Raw genomic sequence first — 19014 nt, 5'->3', positions numbered from 1 at the left:
TCTACACTTAAGCTGCACAGGGTTATTTAGAATCAGAACTGTTTCTTTCTAGGGCAGAACAAGGTCTTATTTATCGTGATTTTAAGACTGCACTTTTTTGTTCGTTTGTTTTAATTCACTCGGTATTTCTCTAAATGAATAGTAGACACCAAAGAAATCTTGAGCTAAGCCTAATACATAAAGCTTGTATTCAAAGTAGCATTTTTTAATAGTAATTTGAATTAGACTAATCATTCACAAAGCTATTTGCAACTTATTACTTAGAGAACTTAATATGGTTATCTATCTTTTATTGCAAATTTCTAATAGACCCCCTCCTATTAAATTTAATATCAGATTATTTATATAGGAGAGAATTTTTAAAAGGATTTAATAATATGTATTAAATCATATAATATTTTTGCAAAAGTATTCGTTATTTAAACCAAACAAATCCTTCTTTTTCTTTTGAGTGCATTCCATTCGAAGACCTGAATTAAAAATTCTCCACTTGAAACCTTAACTCTTTCAACAGAAATCCTCATACAGTGGTCCAATGATGAGCCTCCGAGTCGATTTCTTAATTGTGTCGTTATTCGATTTATTGTGCTGAGACTTTTCGGCGGTAGCTGTTAATATAGGCACTTAAACCTAATATTTTCACACATGTGCTTTTAATTGTATCATAAACTAAAGTTGTATTATAATCTCGAAGTCTGGTTGGGCTACAAATTACAACTACGTGATGTTAAACTAAAGATTTAACATCTGACTGAACTTACTAAAAGTTACACAGATCTCCGAATTATGACCATAGCGTGCAGGTTTTCATTTCGCCTTTCGTACAATAACAATCCGATTTGGCAGGAATGCAGTGAGACGACAGTAGTCATCCGGTGGTCGGCAAAGCTGATTATAATGTAAGATGGAGATGTCTCGAGAGCTGGGTGCGTCATTGTTTGGAAGATATTGTCACCGTGAGGGAGGGAGGGGAGATAAAAATGGTGGAATGTACCCAGAATCTCAGGAGATCGCGATACTGGAAACAAGTCAGACGTTCGTCTACAACGACGAAGGAACCTAGTTCTTGCCGTGTAAACATACCTCACACCATAATCCGCACATCTGCCTTCACAGTTTGCACCATGAGGGCTTGAACGCCCAATGAGGGTTTTTCGCAGAACACTCAAAACAGTATGAACAAAATTACTTCTGATTATGACTATATGTGTACATTTTTCTAACAGTTCATTGAGTAGTGAGATATTTTTCTTGCTCTTTTTCCAGACACTTAAACAAAATACCGAAGTAAAAGAGGAGGCGGAAGAACCTAGGCCACCAGTGAAGAAGGAGTCGGTAGGCACTCAGACCCCATCCCGATCTGTGGTGGTAAGGACATTGCCTGATACTACAATGCTTCACCCAACATTCACCTTCTAGTGTAGTGTATTTGTCTCACAATCTATAGTAACAACGTAGAGGTAACCAAACTATACAGAGATCACATGCTGTGTCTTTCTTTTTCTCTTAATTGCTTTAACTAACTGAATAACAGCATTATTTATACTAATTTTGTTTTGTTACATTAACAATATTGGTTGATATTGAATTTAGTATCATTAATTTATTAAAGTTTGTAAATTTTAAGCATGTCAGTAAAATAATTGTAAAGTAATTTATCATTTATTTACTAATTTTATTTTAAGTATTGATAGAAAAAATATACTAGCAAAGTTTACGTCATAATGTATCAGAAAGTACAATATTATAATTGAGTACGTTAAGAATTGGCTAATTGCATACGGGGATTTGCAAGTCTGGATTATGGTTTAAACATAAAGTGGAGAACTAAATTTGGTACCTTCAATATTTTCTATATGTAGTTGAGAGCAAATCCATATTTTATTTACGATATTGCTTTAGATAATTGTTCAAAATTGATTTTAAAATGTTCTTGCGTTAGTAATTGAGGGATTTCTCATTTCCGTCAAAGGGAAGAAAATATTCCTAGCGGATACTTTCGTTAGTTGGTTAATATAGAAATAAATAATGGAAAGTAAAGATTTACCGCGTTACTAGTAACTATTAAGATCAAGCTTAAAAGTTACATTTTTTCTGTTTGTAAAAATACTAAATAAGCATCTAGTAGGTATGTAACATATTATACAGTGAAAAATTTTGTTTTATCATTCGGTAGTTTTCGGAGAGTGTTTACTATAATGTGGTTTACATTTCAAAAAATAGCCAGTAATGAGAATATGCGAAATTCATGTTATTTCTAGTATCTTAATTTTTGGAATTTTACTGAAATCAATTCAGTTTGTGCAATTTAAGTTTAAATTTTGATAAACTTCTTTCGTTGCTGTTTCTCATGGTGATTGAATATTAAAAAATGTACTATTTCTATAGCATGTTCCTTTTAAAATAATAGTAGTAGAAATGACTGAAAATTTAATATCTCAGCAATATTTGTAATAACAGTTTTGGCAGGAAAGAAACTAACAAGATAAAGCTTATTCGTCAGTTAAATATTGATGAAGAAGTTTTCAATAGAAGTCATTTTGAGTCCGCGTAATGTGTAGCCTAAGTTGGTGTTCAAAATTGAGTACTTCTACCACAAAGTTAGCTGCAAATCTTGTAATTTTGCACGTTGTACCATATATGCACTTATCATCATAATAAGTAGCGCACCTAGAATGCCCTAAAATGTTTGAATGTAACATTAATTACGATTGGGATGCGATTGCTAACTGATAACTTCCACAAGGCAACATTTGTATAGCTACTTGCAGTAAGTAAGTGGCCATAAAACAAAACTCGTTTAACACAAGCAAAGCACGGTTGGAGTGTGTAAATCGGTATTTTTACAGTCTGGCGTGACGACTTATCCAACGCACTGTGAATATCTAACTGAGTTACGAGAAACGAAATACTATAAGAGACAGGGTGATCGTTGTCAGTGAAAACAGTGTAGATATGCGAGATCGTTCATCTGGGCACTGAATGTAACAACTACTTTTCATCTGAACATAGACAATCGTCCTTGGCGGTACAAATACAATTTTTATTGCCAAGACAAGCTACATTAGCAATGCCAGAAACAAGCATAATTGGGATGAAGGGGAGCCAATAGGCCTTCTGGATCTATGATTTCAGATTCCTGGCGTGGTTTTTATGGCTTATTTAACGTAAGAATAAAGCCAGTTCGTAGCAGCAGGGCCACAGCTTTATTAACGACTATGTAGGATTTAGGGAAGCAGTAGTAATATAAAAAGGACTATCTTTCCCAAGATAACTGTTGACGTTTCAGTCATGTAGTACTTTACTGGACATGTATCTACAATAGTGGTGGTTCGGCACACTGTAAAGAGACTAGAATGTGTTTTACTCGATGAAACTGTTTGTCTTTATATTGTAACATTTGAATCGTTAGTCTTATGATTGTACAAAATGTGATTCTTAATCGATGGCTGCTTCTGAGTGCGATATTTCATTTGGCGATGAGCGTATGTTATTGCATCAGGTCTGAACTTTCAAAGTCCGTTTCTTTGTAACAGATATCAGCGAAATACTCAGTTGCTTAGAAGACAGCGTTTCGCAAATGTTTTAAAATTCTCTATTAATTTCAAAGAAATAGGAACGACAGATGAACGTTTATTTGCGAATAAGTTTATTCGTTTGTAGCCCAGTATAATTGGAATAGGAAGTAGGTGTATGAAAACCATTGCGAAGTTTTAGCTTTTGTTAAAACCTGAGATATAAATTACTACGTCAGTAACTTGCATCGATTTTGGTATGGACTGCTTGATTAACTCCATTTCACAACAGCAATTTATAAATCAATCATGCTAATTCACACTCATAAGTAGTTACAACACATTTATGTTGTATGTTTACTGTAACCTATTTCAAAGTGAAATGTAGGCAATTGCACGTATTATGTAAGTAATAATAGATCATTTAACGTTGGCACTTTTTTGTATTATATTTTGCACGTTTGCTGTATTTTGCACTTGCTTATTTGTTGTTTTTTATGTAACACTTTACACACATTCCCTCCCATCTTGAATGAGTGGTGAAGTAAGTAGTTGTTCATGCATGGCCCTTCCTCCACATATGCCCCTTTAAAATGCAAATAAAGCATACAATATCAGGTGGAGTAAAATGAGTTTTTAACACAAATTATGTTTTAACTGTTTGTAATATACTATTTATATTACAGATATTAGAAATACGTCGAAGAGGTAGAAAATATATTTACAGTATTTCATAAGAAAATATAGACACACTTTGTGTTTCAAGTTTATATTACGCCGAAAAAAAATATGCAGGGGATTAGTAGTGTGAAATTGTTTAAAATTCTGACCGTTAAGAAGTATCAGTTTTTTATGGGTTTAGAGAACCAATAAAATATCTTTGACATTGTTCAGTTATAGTGACATTCAAATAACGTTTCTGTATACGAGAGACCAGATAGAGTGCTATCTGCAGTAGTGTTCTTTGGAGAAAGAGGAAAATAAAAACTATTTTTATTTTTCTACAGAGATGTTCAAATGAAATTTATCTCATTTTCTGGAAAACTAATAACTGCCTTTACGATGGATTGATTGTGGTTGGATTTGAGTTCGTCGCTTTCAGCACCGAGACTAACAATTGTCCCTCCCTGGATTTTCGAAAGCTGTTCAGTTCTTTAAAATACATATCAAAACATATTAGATTTACTTAATCATCCACTACAGTACTTAATGTATTTACTGTAGTTAATGAAGTTATGCAATATGCGTCCATATTTACATAAGGTATTATGTGCATCAAGGTATGTTTCCACTACATGTCAGACGATTTTCCACTCGTTCAAAGTGGTGACACCAGACTGTCTGCAGCAGCGACCCTCATAAACTCTTAACGAATCAGTTGCTCAATCGAATATCCCATGAATTTGGGAACTCATTGGACGCAGGCGTTGTGATATCCACATTCCTTCAGTATCGCACAAACAGTGCCAATGCTCATACTGAATTCCACCGAGAAGAATGCTGCTGCTTTTATTAACGCAAATTGCTTCCTTCGCTAACGAAGGATCATTCTCTAATACTACAAGCATTTAGCGTAGATACGGCTTATCTGTTGTTTTCTGACTTCCACAAGATATTTTGGCTCAGTCCCGAGAATAGTCTTGAAAGTGTATCCTTCTACACAACTTCGTCCATGTTAACATTTTCGCAGATTGACAGTTGCACGTACTTAGAAATTGGATAAGGGTGCATTTCTGAAGAGATATCTAAAGGTGCAAGTCATGATTCAATTGTTATCCCTGGAAACATTCTAAACATGTGCAGATAATTACTGTTAGAAATTTTTAACTAGTCTTGATGCAACATAATTAGTAAAACATTATTTGAATTGTTCCACGCTTAGCCTCGCTGTATTCCGTGAACGGGTTTCAGTTGGCCAAGTCCCGTACATGAGTTGCTTCATTCCATCAATATTTAAAGGTTGTTGTTGGGTATCTGTACTAAAAATATTGTTCCAATGAGCTTTGGTTCGCAAGTTGCAACACTTAAAGAACATCTGTGCTTTGTTTAATAAATGCATCATGCTTTAAATTAATCCAGAATTGCTGTATAGGATTTAAAAATAAAGAAGGCTAATAAATCATTTCTAAAATATAAAGGGTCGAAATGAGCTTCATTAGATGATTTTAAAACTGATTAATTACTACTTAAATAACATTCTATAAGGAAAATCGGAATGCGAGATATAATAAAGTGTAACCAAATAATTATGCTTGAGAATAAAATCAGATTTTAAGAGGTTTTGAATGAAGTTGAAGAAACGTTCGGAATTTTTAACTATGTTATAGAAAAATAACTACGACAGATAATGAATAAGGGAATGTGCTCAAAATATGTACAATCCGCGGCAAAAAAACCTGCAACATGAGCATATAAGTTTATTGTGAAATGACGAAGTCTTTTGCTCCAAAATAAGTGTGCACGGGAGGAGGCCGAGGTTTATCCTGGCATGATTCGTACCACTTAGACGTTATGTTCATTCCCTGTGCTGTTAGGTGTAGTGTCACAATAAACTTACATCCTCATGTTGCAGGTTTTTTGCCGCGGATTGTACAAGTTTTCTGCAGTTTTCCATTAAAAGATATTCTCAGTTTAAAGAACGAATCATTTTCATGTTAGAAATAAATAAGTCCACCACCACAACTTCTGATTCAACAGAATAATCTCCTTGGACTGCAATAAAGGATTTTTGCATTTTTGCTAGATCTCTTGGTTCCTTATGTTAAAGAAGTGATCACGAGACTGCTTTTCCGGTCATTGCACCTGGATGCTTTCCAACCGAAATAAACAAACTATCCTCAATTCTGTAATTATGCCAATGTTAAGATTCTAGAATATGTATATTTTTAAAAATCCAGAATTGTCAAGTCGGTGAAAATTAAACAAAAAAAAAATCTCCGTAGAAACCGAAAATTCGTAACCAAAACGTAGAAGACTAATAAATAATTCGTTGTAGGAAATAAATTATGGACGTAGTTTGCTAAATGTAGCAGATTTCAGAACAAATAATGCAAGGATTTGGGATGAGGATCGAGGTTTATATACGAAATTTTTAGATTCCAGCCATGTTTATTTCTATAGAAGAATACCTGAAATACTAATTGTTTATAACAGAATATTAACATTCATTTACTCAATTGAAAACATTTATTCACATGTCTAAAACACTTCAGCCATTGTATTGCTTTCAAATCAAGAATGCTGGTTCGTTAATTAACTTGCTGGGAATTTAAATTCCCAACTGGAGATGGAAATTTTGCTATATACCAAGGTAGAGAAACGTTCCTTACTACGAAAACAAAATTATTAGAATTTGTCAATTCAGTTAATAGCCTTTAGTAATGCTAATAAGGATTCTTTACAGAATATATTCAAAAGATTGTTAAACCTTAATTTCACAGTACAACATGATCCCTGAACCTTGACTTCAAAAGAATGAACTATGATACATACAAATAATAATGTAGGCGGGCGTGGGAGACCCGGGTTCGATTCTTGGCGGGAGCTCATGTAGTTCGGATTCCACATTAATCAGTAGGTCCACGTCTCATATAGCCTCGCTGCTGAATGGGACGTAAAACTCAAATTCAACTCAACTCAAATAATAATGTAATTGTTGGTGAGCTTGATATTTTGAAAATTAAAATTCGAAATCATGATAAAACAATAGTCTGCCTGAATTAGATTTTAGTAGCAAAGCTATAACCAGGGGAAAAACGAAGACACGTATGGGAGGAACGTAAATATGATTAAGAGTTCTAAAAGATTTCAGTGATCATCTAGGAGTGGTATTATTATCACATTATAGTTGCGAACAAAGTATATTCTTCCCTTTTGCTTAATCCTTATCAACAACTTCAACAAAAGTGGATTAATTTGATTTCAGTTTTCTTTGACATCGAGAAGACTTAGTTTTATGTAAATTATTAAAATTTGTATTCTCAAGTGTTTTAGGTTTGGAGATATGAACTTCCTTTGCTCATAATTAAATTTAACCAAAACTTCTCTTTTCCTACTGTGCATAAAATAAAAGAGAAAAACTGAATCCAATAAAAGAACTGAATGAGAAAGTAGTGAACTCGGACATTAAAATCTTCATAGTGGCGATGCTACTCACTGCATTGACCACAGATCATCCGACTAAAACTCGACTGACAAATCGTGTTCTTTTGTAGAACTTCGTCTTATTGTGTGTGCTTTTCTACGAAATATTGATTAAATTTCATGTTAGACTGAATCCTCATGTAGTTGAGTAGTTGGTTCATTCGCTTTTGTGTTTTCGTTTTTTCTGGCTCGATCTTTATGGAAGCGCATTAAATGCAGTGGGTCCGAATTCATTTTTCATAGAGGGAAATTCATGAGGTCCTCTACAAACTAAAAGTGATAAGTCAAGTACTGGAAACTAGCACTCACTTCATATCCATTGGTAAATTGAATTTAGGCGCAAAATAACCACTATTTTCTTTTACCGACCATAACCCGAGGTTTCTTTCTCAAATTATGACTCGTTTTATATCGCGCTTACCAACTTTCGGTGGGTTATAACCAGTGTTCGAAGTGGGAAAAAAAAACAAAAAACAGACGGTATGTTTTATTATGATTTTGACTCGACATACCAGCTATCTTAATATTGAAATACAGTGAAGGTATGTTGCCTAAAAGATTGCATTTCTATCTGTATAATGACTGAAAACTTTGGAGATCGTCTCTGTAGTTACGGGGGGGAGGGGGGGCATGGAGAAACTTTGGTTCCCTACCAATAACTTTCTGAAAAGAAAATTTAAAAAAATATCCCCTTAATATAGAAAATTATGCACGAAATGCTCAAAAAACGAGTTTTTATATTAACAATATCCTGCGGGAAAACTCTCGGACTCCCACTCGACTGAGGGATATTACAAATCCCCGGAAGATCCGCCCTACAGCAGACAACCCCTAAATCCGCCCATGCTCAAAACATGACCACACACATATATAGGGCACAATTGAATGTGGCACGTCAAACTATACACTAGATGAACTTCTTTGAAGACACCTTATTTTAAAAACAAAAGGTAGGAGAAAGGTAACAAAAATGTTGGTGTTGTCAACTTAGAAATTATTTCTATAGAAGAAATAAAATCTTTTTATGTGCAAAGCTGTTTGTCAATTACTGTGTATAAAGATGGATTTATTAAAGGTATTTAGCATCTACTCTCCAGTGACGATATGTCTTGATCACTGAAAAACCAGAGGCGGTATGCCTTCATCATTCAGAAACCTATGGCATACCGTTGCATACCGTCTCACTTCGACCACTGGTTATAACTGAAAAGAGACATCTTATTGTACGTCGTAAGTACAACATATCGTACTTTATCAACACGGATGACTTGCGCTTCTCGCTTTGTTATTATTTTATCCCGTGGAATTTAACTAGTACTCATCTAAAGCTGAATGTTTCAGTCATATTTATTTATTTATATTTCCAGTTTCCGTATGTGGATTCATTTCCTAATGCTTTTGGTATTGTGTCCGAATACCTTGTATGAGCAGTACATTGTTGTGTGTTTCTAACAAAATCAAACGTGGTCATAATGCCTTTTTATTGGCCAGTTAATAATTTATTGACAAGGTACACAGGGTGTAAACAAAGTATGATGATAAACTTAGAGGTTTTTCTTTACACCAAATGGAGCAACAACATTAAGAAGTTTTCATTATTCTGATTTGAAAGACACTTCAGGAACGAAAAGCGTGGGATATGTTGTTAAATGAACAAAATCAAGAAGCTAAAAATACTTGCGTATGTTGCTCGTATGGAAAAGACACTTGTCTTAGAAAGCGTTATTGTTGGGAAACCCCAGGAAAAATACGTCTGGACCACCAAAAGAAAAGTGGGAGAATAGTGTAAAGTAGGGAAGTGAGTTATCGTGATTGGATCGGAGTTTTTTTTTTGGGGGGGGGGGGTCAGTTAAATGTTTGAAGTACTCGTAATATAAATTTTGTAGATATTAGTATGTTGGAGACAGTGAGAATCGAAGGAATCTAATCGTAATAATTTAAAAAATGGGCACAATTTCTAAACGCAGAAAAGTAGGTTTGAATTTTTGATTTTTTTTTTTTTTTCATGCTTAACGGACGAAAGCATTTCGTGATAGTATTTGAGGATGTTACCGAAGAACATTGTTGCAATTTATTCTTGTTTTTTCTAGGTAGTGATTATAAAGTTATTTCTGATACTAGCATTCCAAATGCTTCTTAAAATTTGTTCTCCAGACGTAAATCGAGATAGGTCACACTTAATCTAACCATTTTTTTTTTCAAGTGACTTAGAAGTTCCAAATTGTATGTTGAGAATCAAATGGTGATACTTCCATATCCAGTGGCGTAGCGGAAATATTTCCACAGGGTGTCAGCTTCAAAATTTCAAATGGAAAGTGGTATCAATGTCAATTTCTTTGAAAGTATTATTGAAAAAGAAACAACTTTTATAGGAAACAATATTCTCTAAAGTCTGCGGTTTGGCATCTACGAGTGTTATTTGTTGTTGAATTGCTACTATCAAGACCACCCGTCCCAGGCATTTTTCTCGGCTCGTAGTGCACGCAGATACTTCAAACAAGAAATTGAATGACCAAATCGTATGTGGAAAATCAAATGGTGATACTTCTATATTCAGTGGCGTAGCGGAAATATTTTCACGGGGTCTCAACTTCAAAATTTCAAATGGAAAGTGGTATCAATTTCAATTTGTTTGGAAGTATTATTGAAAAAGAAAGAACTTTAGAGGAAACGCTTTTCGTTAAATTTTACAATTTTGCATCTATGTCTTATTTATTGTTTAATTGTAACTACAGAACAAAAGCTTTACGAAGGGCGCACTGAAAGTCGTAAGCAATATTTTTTCACAACCGTGATATTTATTTGTAAGTGAAACCAAATAGATCTATAGATCTTTCCTTTCCTTTTCTACATAGTCTCCGTTCTTTTGCGCACATTTTCCCCATCGTTCTCCAAGTTTGAAAGTACCCTTGCAATAGAATTCCGTTCCAGCTGCCCATAGACACTGACGTACGCTTGACGAATATCCTCCAATGCCTTTATCGATAGCCTCGCATCTCTTCCTTCACAAAACCGAAAAAATAGTAGTCGGAGGGTGCCATGCCGGGGCTGTAGGGAGGATGTGGAAGTGTTTACCACCCAAATCTCCTGATCTGCTCAATCATGGCACGTAAAATATGCGAACGCGCATTATCCTATTTAAGAATGATCTTCTTTCCAGGGCGCTTATCACGCAAGGCACGACGGAGCTTCAAAAGTGTCTGTCTGGATGTAGCGGCCAGAATTTATGGTTTGTCCAGGCTCAAGAAAGTGAACCAGATTGCAACCCTGTGCATCCCAGAAGACGCTCCCTATAACTTTTCCTATCGATTGGACTCTCTTGGCTTTCTTCGGTGGTGAAATCAAGTGGTGCCATTCCATACTGTATCGTTTTGTTTCAGGTTCATAATAATGGAACCAGTTTTTATCTCCAGTCACAATACCCGTCAAAGGGTCATCACCTTCATATCAAAATCTCTGAAGGAGGGTTTGGGCAATGGTTAGTCCCTGACGTCTGTAGTCCTCGGTTAATAACCGTGGGACCCAACGGGCGAAAACCTTCCGATAATCTAACCTGTGAATGATTTCTTGCACCGCACTATGTTCAACACCAAGTTTTGCAGCAATATCATTCACAGTGATAAGTTTTACCCCTATCTCCACTAATCAGCTCATCAACCTTTACCTTGTTGCGTTTCGTTTAGGCACTTGGAGAATGCGTGCTGCGTGGCTAATGTTCGATAATCGTCTTTCCATCCTTAAAATGTTTTACCCGTCTCCTAACACTGCTGGCACCCATGCACGCATCTCCATAGGCACGTTGCAGTCTGCGGTAAATTTCAGAGGCAGATTGTCCTCTTTAACAAGGAATTCAAACACAGCACGGTGTCGAAACGAAACATCGCTGCAGGCCATTTTGGAAATCTTGCCTGTGGTTACGTGCTAACAAAAAACAGCGTCAACGTCTGGAAAGAAAGAAAGAAATGTCTGTAGATTGAGATGATATACTTGGTTTTACTTACAACTAAAAATTACGGTTGTGAAAACATGTTGCTCATAGAGTAATTATATAGTATAAGAGGTTTCAGCTGCTCTTCCGTGGCACCACCACTTAAGGAAGTTGGGTACTACGAACTATTAAAAACAAGAACGAATCAAATCATTCAGAGCGCCTGAGTGTGATAGAATTAGCCAATGATGCACTTAGCTACTGCCAGTAGCAGACGATACAGTTAGTTACAACTCTAGCCGATAGTGTCGCAGAATCACGTTCGTTGCAATGTGGGAAAAAGTTAATTCCCATTAGTTATATAGGAAGTAGTTCATTAGGGTAATCAATGATGTTGCTCACGACTTTCAGTATGCCCCTCGTAATGGCAGTTACTTTAAAAGAACACCAGATAACACATGTTCTATCAAATAGCATTGTTGTTGAAAACTCTTTATATCATTCAGTGTCAAACGTTATGACATATCTGTTGTACGTATCAACATATCAAAACAATATTGCAGGACAGTATAGTTTAAATTGCGGGGTCGGAACCAATTCAAAATAGAAAAACAAAGAAAAAACACTCATGGGTTTTAATTTAAACTACGTATGAAACAAATTTGATCTAAACTATCAGCAATAAAACATAAAACAAAAATTAACATTTAAAAGTTATGAAGTTATTGCCACTCTCCCGGGCTTCTTAACGGGTTACCTAACTTATGAAAGCGTTTCAATAAAAATCACTTTTTACAATAATTGTACAAATAATTGTTCAAGAATAGTACAAATAAAGTGAAGATAATAAATACAATATATAACATGAACTGCAAATTCTGTACATTCTTCCCAAAATATCATACTTGGACAAAATAAACTCACAATAAATGTTCAAAGGATCGTCCAGCACTTGAGATGCACATGTGAATGCGTACCGGGACATTCTTGACTGCTCTTAACACTTCATTTGGACTTAGTGCACGGCAGACATTACGGATCCTCTCCATCATGTCCTTTCTTGTAGTAGGACGCTCTTGGTAAACCAGCTCCTTGACACATCCCCAAAAGGAAAAATCAAGCGGAGTCAGGTCCGGAGAACGAGCTGGCCAGGAAACCGGGCCTCCTCTTCTGATCCACCTGTTTGGAAATAAACGCTCAACAGTTTTGTCTGGCAACTCTTGCAAAATGAGCAGTGCAACCGATTGTTGTAGCCACATCATTTCACGAGTTGCTAGTGGGATATCTTCCAAGAACTCACAAAGAACATGTGACAAAAAATTAGCGTACTCTACCCCTGTCGAAGTACTTTCGAAGAAATAGGGACCGATTATTTGGCCTCCCATTACACCACATCAGACGTTAAGCATCCAGATATGTTGGTTGTTAACTTCATGTACCCTGTGAGGATTCACACTGGACCAGTAGTGAGCGTTGTGTATGTTGACATCTCCATTACTCTTGAAGGTTGCCTCATCCGTCCACAGAATGTTCTGGTGAAAACAGGGGTTAATGGCGCTCTCCACTGACAAAACTCCAGACGGTTATGGAAATCTTGTTCTCGGAGTTCCTGATGCAGGTGAACATGGCAAGGATGCAACGAGTTATTATGCAGAATCCTCCAAACAGTCATGTGGCTCATAGCAGCATCCGTGGCTAATTGTCTTGTCGATATTTGGGTATCCATATGGACTGCAGCAAGGATGTCGGGAGACCGATTATCCTGAACACGGCGTTTGATCTGTTGATGTTTGTTGCGATGAGGTTGAACATGCCCAGTCCTCTGCACATGAAGTGCCAAGCGCCAAAATACTTTTCTCGAATGCTTAGCACGATCGGGAAACCGTTCACCATATTTTTTGGTTGATGTGTTTTGTTTGATGTTGCACTACGAGCCAAGAAAAATGCCTGGGACGGGTGGTCTTGATAGTAGCAATTCAACAACAAATTACACTCGTAGATGCCAACCCGTAGACTTTAGCGAAAATTGTTTCCTATAAAATTGTTTCTTTTTCAATAATACTTCCCAATAAATTGAAATTGATACCACTTTCCATTTGAAATTTTGAAGTTGACACCCCGTGGAAATATTTCCGCTACGCCACTGGATATGGAAGCATCACCAAATGATTCTTCGCATATGATTTGGTCATTTACTTTTTTGTTTGATGTGTTTACGTGCACTACGAGCTTAGAAAAATGCCTGGGACGGGTGGTCTGATACACCCTATATATATATATATATATATACATAAGCTTTAAAAATGCATAAGAATAAAGATGTTACAGGGTATAGGTTTTTTGAGCCAGGTCAGTTGTGATAACCCTAATTCTATTATTAACATCATATTTATGTAGTTAATGAGTGAATACGCTGCGTATAGTTGAATCGAGACTTTTGAGATAGACGATATATCGTTTTCTCATCCGTCATGGATAACGTTGCCTCTTTAGCGTTAAAAAGCCGAATTCGATTCTTGTTGCGAGTTTATGAGATTTGTATTCCACGTTGTTATTCATGCTGCTCTAGGCCCAGAAGAGAGACATTAAATCACCAAATACATAGAGCAAAGTGGGTGTGGGATGTGTAGAATTGTAAATAGAAAGCCGGTAAAAAAGTAAACCTTTGGAGGGTAAAGGAAGTAGAAGGATATTTAAAACACGACCTCGTGGAGGTGAGTGATAACAATACTCATTTCTATAGGGGAAGTAATGGATTTCTGTTTCGACAACGTTTTAGCGTGTTAATACCAGGGTGGGAAGTATCATATTGTTCAGGGATCAGAGTGATGTGAAGTAGAGGATCTAATGGGGGTTTGCATGAGATTTGAGAAAGCACACATGTATAAATCGAACAGGGAAATGTGAGATGAACTTGAAACAAGGAGATCGTATTGATAGAATCAGCTCTTGACTTGTTTCCTGGAAATTGGCACTGGACAAGAGGTTACTGCAGTTTACTGATTTGATTATAAAGGAAAAATGTAGGTACCTGTGCTACCTTCTTTCGAAAGTGTGTTGCACTTTGCGTATTCCTCGAAAACAGTTATGAGTTGGATAGTAGTAGCAGAAAAAACTAAGGTATATGTGTATCTCTTGATAGACGAGTATGTACAAAAGCATATACCTGTCCCTTCAAAATATTTATTCCAAGCCTCTGGCCCAAAACACAGTTCACAAGGCAAGTGGTTGACAGACACTGTGTGTGTGGGTTTTCTTGGTGTTTTTCCGTTTCCTTGCACTTTCTTCATTTCACTATTTGGTTTATCATCATAATTATTGTCGTCTCCCTCAGTCTCGGAGCGTAAACGTGGGACGTTAACTAAAAATAATAAATAGAAAAAATAGCCATGCGTTCATGTTTTCTCGATTCAGCTCTCCAAGGGCATTATTCCAGATCTAAAAACTAAACGAAATGTTCCTGGACTTGCGTTCACTAGCTCAGATGTACCAGTTCACCTCTTTAAGTTTTTCATTGCATTTTGTTCACCCTGTAAAATTATGAGTGCATTTCATTCACCCTCTTAAATTATCAGTTATATTTTTAAGTCACGTGCTGTTACATTTTCGTCATTGTGTATTGAGAATGTTACTATTCTTTAGGCAAAGTTAGATACTTCGTCACGGCAGAATTCGAACAAGACCGTTAGTTCTCAGACGCAAACTTCTCCAGTCAGTTCGCCTCGACCAGGCCGCCGCCATCATGGCCATCATCACCATCGACATCATCACCACCATTCCAGTTGTGGTCACCACGAGGATCGAGTCAACGGGGAAAGGGAGAGAGATGTGAGGAAAAGTCGAAGAGGAAGTCACAATAGCCAAGGCAATTGGTATAATCGAACTGCTCATTCTCAGGTAAGAGTTTCATTTCGATCTCTCTCTCTCACTTTGACTCTGCGACTGTCTGCCTTTAGTGTAAAGATTATGATACATTTAATAATTCGGCTTGATCGTCATGGCAGAGGTGCAGGGAGGCTGTTATTTATTATTATTATTATTATTATTATTATTATTATTATTATTATTATTATTATTTGTAGGGAGAAATCTAAATTTGAAACATCGATCTTCTACGCTAAACGTCAAGTGACTGAACGCTCACATCTGATTCAAAGAACCTCAGAATCATTCATTTTCATTCGTGCTACTAGCACTACGTCAGAACTCGTATAATTTCTGAACTACAGCATGACTAAAAAGTTTCGCTTCACAGGGAATTCTAGGGCATATTAAATATGACTTCCCTAAATTTCAAAACATGTGTTTAAACAAAGTGTTTTATTTTATTTTATTTTAGTATTTATTTATTTATCAAGACAAAGAGTAAGGTATATGGCAGAATACTGGTCCTACATTCTGACATACCTGTAGATTATCGTAATGGTGATTGTTTTATGCTTGTAGCTTCAAACAAACACAAGGAAATTTTCAGTCTGAAAACGTGAAAGTTATTTCACTGAGGTTCGACGATCGACCAAGAAAAATTCAATAATAAAATTTTACTAATAAATAACAATTTTTAGCTATCTATATAGGAGAATGCATAAACACTGTACTTACCCATGTTAGAGGAATTTGAAAAGAACACAAATATTTCACACTTAACATAATATCGATTATAAAATATCATCGGTGAGCATCATGAACAAAGCTGTACGTTGTTTTTTGTAATGAACTCTCAAGGTCTCTGGTTAACAACAACTTCTTTTGGTAGTTGGTTATTATTATTTTTTATTTTTTTTAACTTAAGATATTTAAAAAAATACAGTCAAAATCTGTATTCCCTCACACATTAAACTTATCGTTATTTATTCAGCAACAGATTCAAAACCATCACCTTTTAGGATATGGTATCATAGAGACAACACTGCAGTTGCAACATTATTTGTCCAACAATCGCATTGTATTTGTTTAAAAATTCATTAAATAATGATGTACATGAAATATTGTGTATGTTTTATAACAATTGAAGGACACATTGTTAATTAATGACCCAGTAACTGTATAAAGCATGAACTGAAAAATCCATAAAATTTTATAGATTGTTTTAAAAATTATATTAAACATCGATTTTATTTATGAGTGTAAACTTTAATTACGATACCCCTACTGAATATTGTTCCTAGGTCTTGACATTGTTAACACACATTGACAAAAATTTCATGTTGATAATAGTAGTTTTTTAAACAATCCATTTTCGAAGAAGAACCTTTTGAGTTTATTGAAAAGATTTGCTTCTCAAGCGAAACAATCTAATTAAATGAAATATACTTTCAAACAGGGTTGGCTGGTTTAACCTTGGTGTAGTAAACCAGCTTTTTTTTAAATATATATATAGTTCGTAAAATCTTGATGAGCATACATTTGTGGGTTATCACGTTTCACTCCCGTACATTATTCGTATTACATTCAGACCTAAATTCCCCATTCATTACTCAAAGAGATTATACTACAAAAGCAGCTTTTTTATTTTATGAATGTTTCTTTCGTGATTTTTTTTATACTTTGTTATTATTGTTATAATACAATTGCAATCAAAGAAAAATTCTGTACTTTTTTGGAGGGAGAGGGGGTCATACAAAACCCACGAGAGGCATTTATTGAAATCAGAAGTATCTTTGGTATCTATTTATGTATAAATGAGTCAGAACCAAAGTGAACTTAAATAATTCGTATCTTTATTCACTTTTCTTACTGATATGCAAATTAAGTCGTCGTATTTATTTAACTTGAACTAATAAAAGTCGTAGTGAACTAACTTGGTAGTAGTGAACTAGTCTTCTGTACTCTGCAGTATTTTGAAATTGTCCATATATAATTCTGTATAATGGTTTCATTTGTGCAACTGTTTATCTTTTTGTCCTTCTGAAATTACTCTTGACAGTTTTATTAACAAGTATGTAAAGATCAGTACAACGTATTTTTATCAGGAGTCCTTTGTGAGTGAGTCGGCAGACTCATCGCATTTGTGGCCAATTAGTCCCGGTTCCGAGTTCAAGTGGAGGACAATTTCTCGGGGATGTAAGTCGAGAAGCGGTTTGGATTCGGCTTTAAGCTTATATGATCCCTTCCAGCATAACGTCGTTGTTGCATAATAACACCAAGACAAAACAATTTTATTTCTGTCCATATGTGATATAAATACATAGAATAAAAAAAAAACTGGTTTAAACCAAAAGAATCGGGTTTAAACACACACACACACACAAAAAAAAAAAACTTTTCTTTTGTTTTTGTTTTTTAAATGAAAACCATGGTTTTTGCCAATCCTGCTTTCAAATAAAGCTATGCGTACACAATGTAGCTACAGATCAGCACAAAATTTCGTCTCAGATTAATAAAATACCTTGTTTGTAACGCCTTTTATGGGTTCATTGTTACATTTGCCAGAGAAGACAAGCATTGACATTTTAGGTTTTGAAGTAAAGTGCTTATCCATGGAACTTCTTGGCTCTCATCCTAAGGGGAAAAAGATTGTTTAAAATTTATTAAAAAAGTAGAGTATCTCGTGAACTTTTCATGTTAGGAAAATAAAACTCGGTATATAACGCCATTCCTAAAAACAAGTTGACATATACACACACGACTTAAAATCTTAAAATAAAAAAAAAAAAATTAAAAAAAAGTGTGGTGCTAAGGCGCCCTAGGGAGTGGAAGGGGGTAACATGTAAAAATAATAAAAAATGACTTATAGTAATATTGTATCCATACTTTTCGGGGTCGCGGAAATGAATAGTAATACTCACGATGTCGTTCAAGTCCAACTTTAACCCGTATAGTCATGAAGGGTGGGGGTTGGGGCGTGGAAAAGTAACATGTGCAAAACGACTGGTGTTAGTGTCAAATTCGGAGTCACTGAGATGAATAATAACACTCAGGACACCGTTTAAGTCCTACTTCAGTGTTCATCATCATGACAGGTTGGTGGGCATGAAACATAACATGTCTAAAATAGTAGATATTAGTGTGAAATCCGTACTTTTCGGGATTGCTAAGCTAATTGGTGAAAGTCTCATGGCAAAGTTCAGGCAAGAACGAACGTGGGAACTGATGGGGCAGCGCTTTTCGATATTTATTTATTTCACTTATTTTGAGAGGGACATGGCGAACGCATTGCTATTCGACTATGCTCATATTGACAGGGGATTCGCCAAAGGCGTTACTCTTCGTTGTCTAAAAGTTTATGTCTGAAAGTTTATTCAGTGTTACAAATGTAAACTCAAGTGTCTTGATTTAATATAATTTCTCTGTATTTATTTTAGTGATATTGATAGGAGCAACGCGGAAGTTATTTATATATTTCACTGATATTAATTGCTCCTCCTCATTTCTTCACCTTCAAATATGATATATTGCATAAACTTTTTCCTTCCCGTGCTGAGAACG

At 35.5% G+C, this 19014-nt stretch overlaps 1 protein-coding gene across 5 annotated transcripts in view; it reads left to right on the top strand.

Annotated features, from left to right (window-relative positions):
* Window positions 1-19014, top strand: part of RhoGAP93B (MyTH4 and RhoGAP_KIAA1688 domain-containing protein RhoGAP93B) — a 338924-nt gene that overhangs the window by 257213 nt on the left and 62697 nt on the right. For 4 of the 5 annotated variants that reach the window (XM_081742933.1, XM_081742929.1, XM_081742934.1 and 1 more), the window contains exons 4-5: window positions 1267-1368; window positions 15229-15483. In XM_081742933.1, coding sequence (XP_081599059.1) covers window positions 1267-1368; window positions 15229-15483 — 357 coding nt within the window. The remainder of the gene's footprint in view (window positions 1-1266; window positions 1369-15228; window positions 15484-19014) is intronic. The other variant, XM_081742932.1, reaches the window with a different exon arrangement.

The sequence above is a fragment of the Thermobia domestica genome, chromosome 16, assembly GCF_964235325.1.
Source record: "Thermobia domestica chromosome 16, izTheDome1.hap1.1, whole genome shotgun sequence".
NCBI lineage: Eukaryota > Metazoa > Arthropoda > Insecta > Zygentoma > Lepismatidae > Thermobia > Thermobia domestica.
Note: the sequence above shows the minus strand (reverse complement) of the source record. Positions and strands in the feature narration are given on the sequence as shown.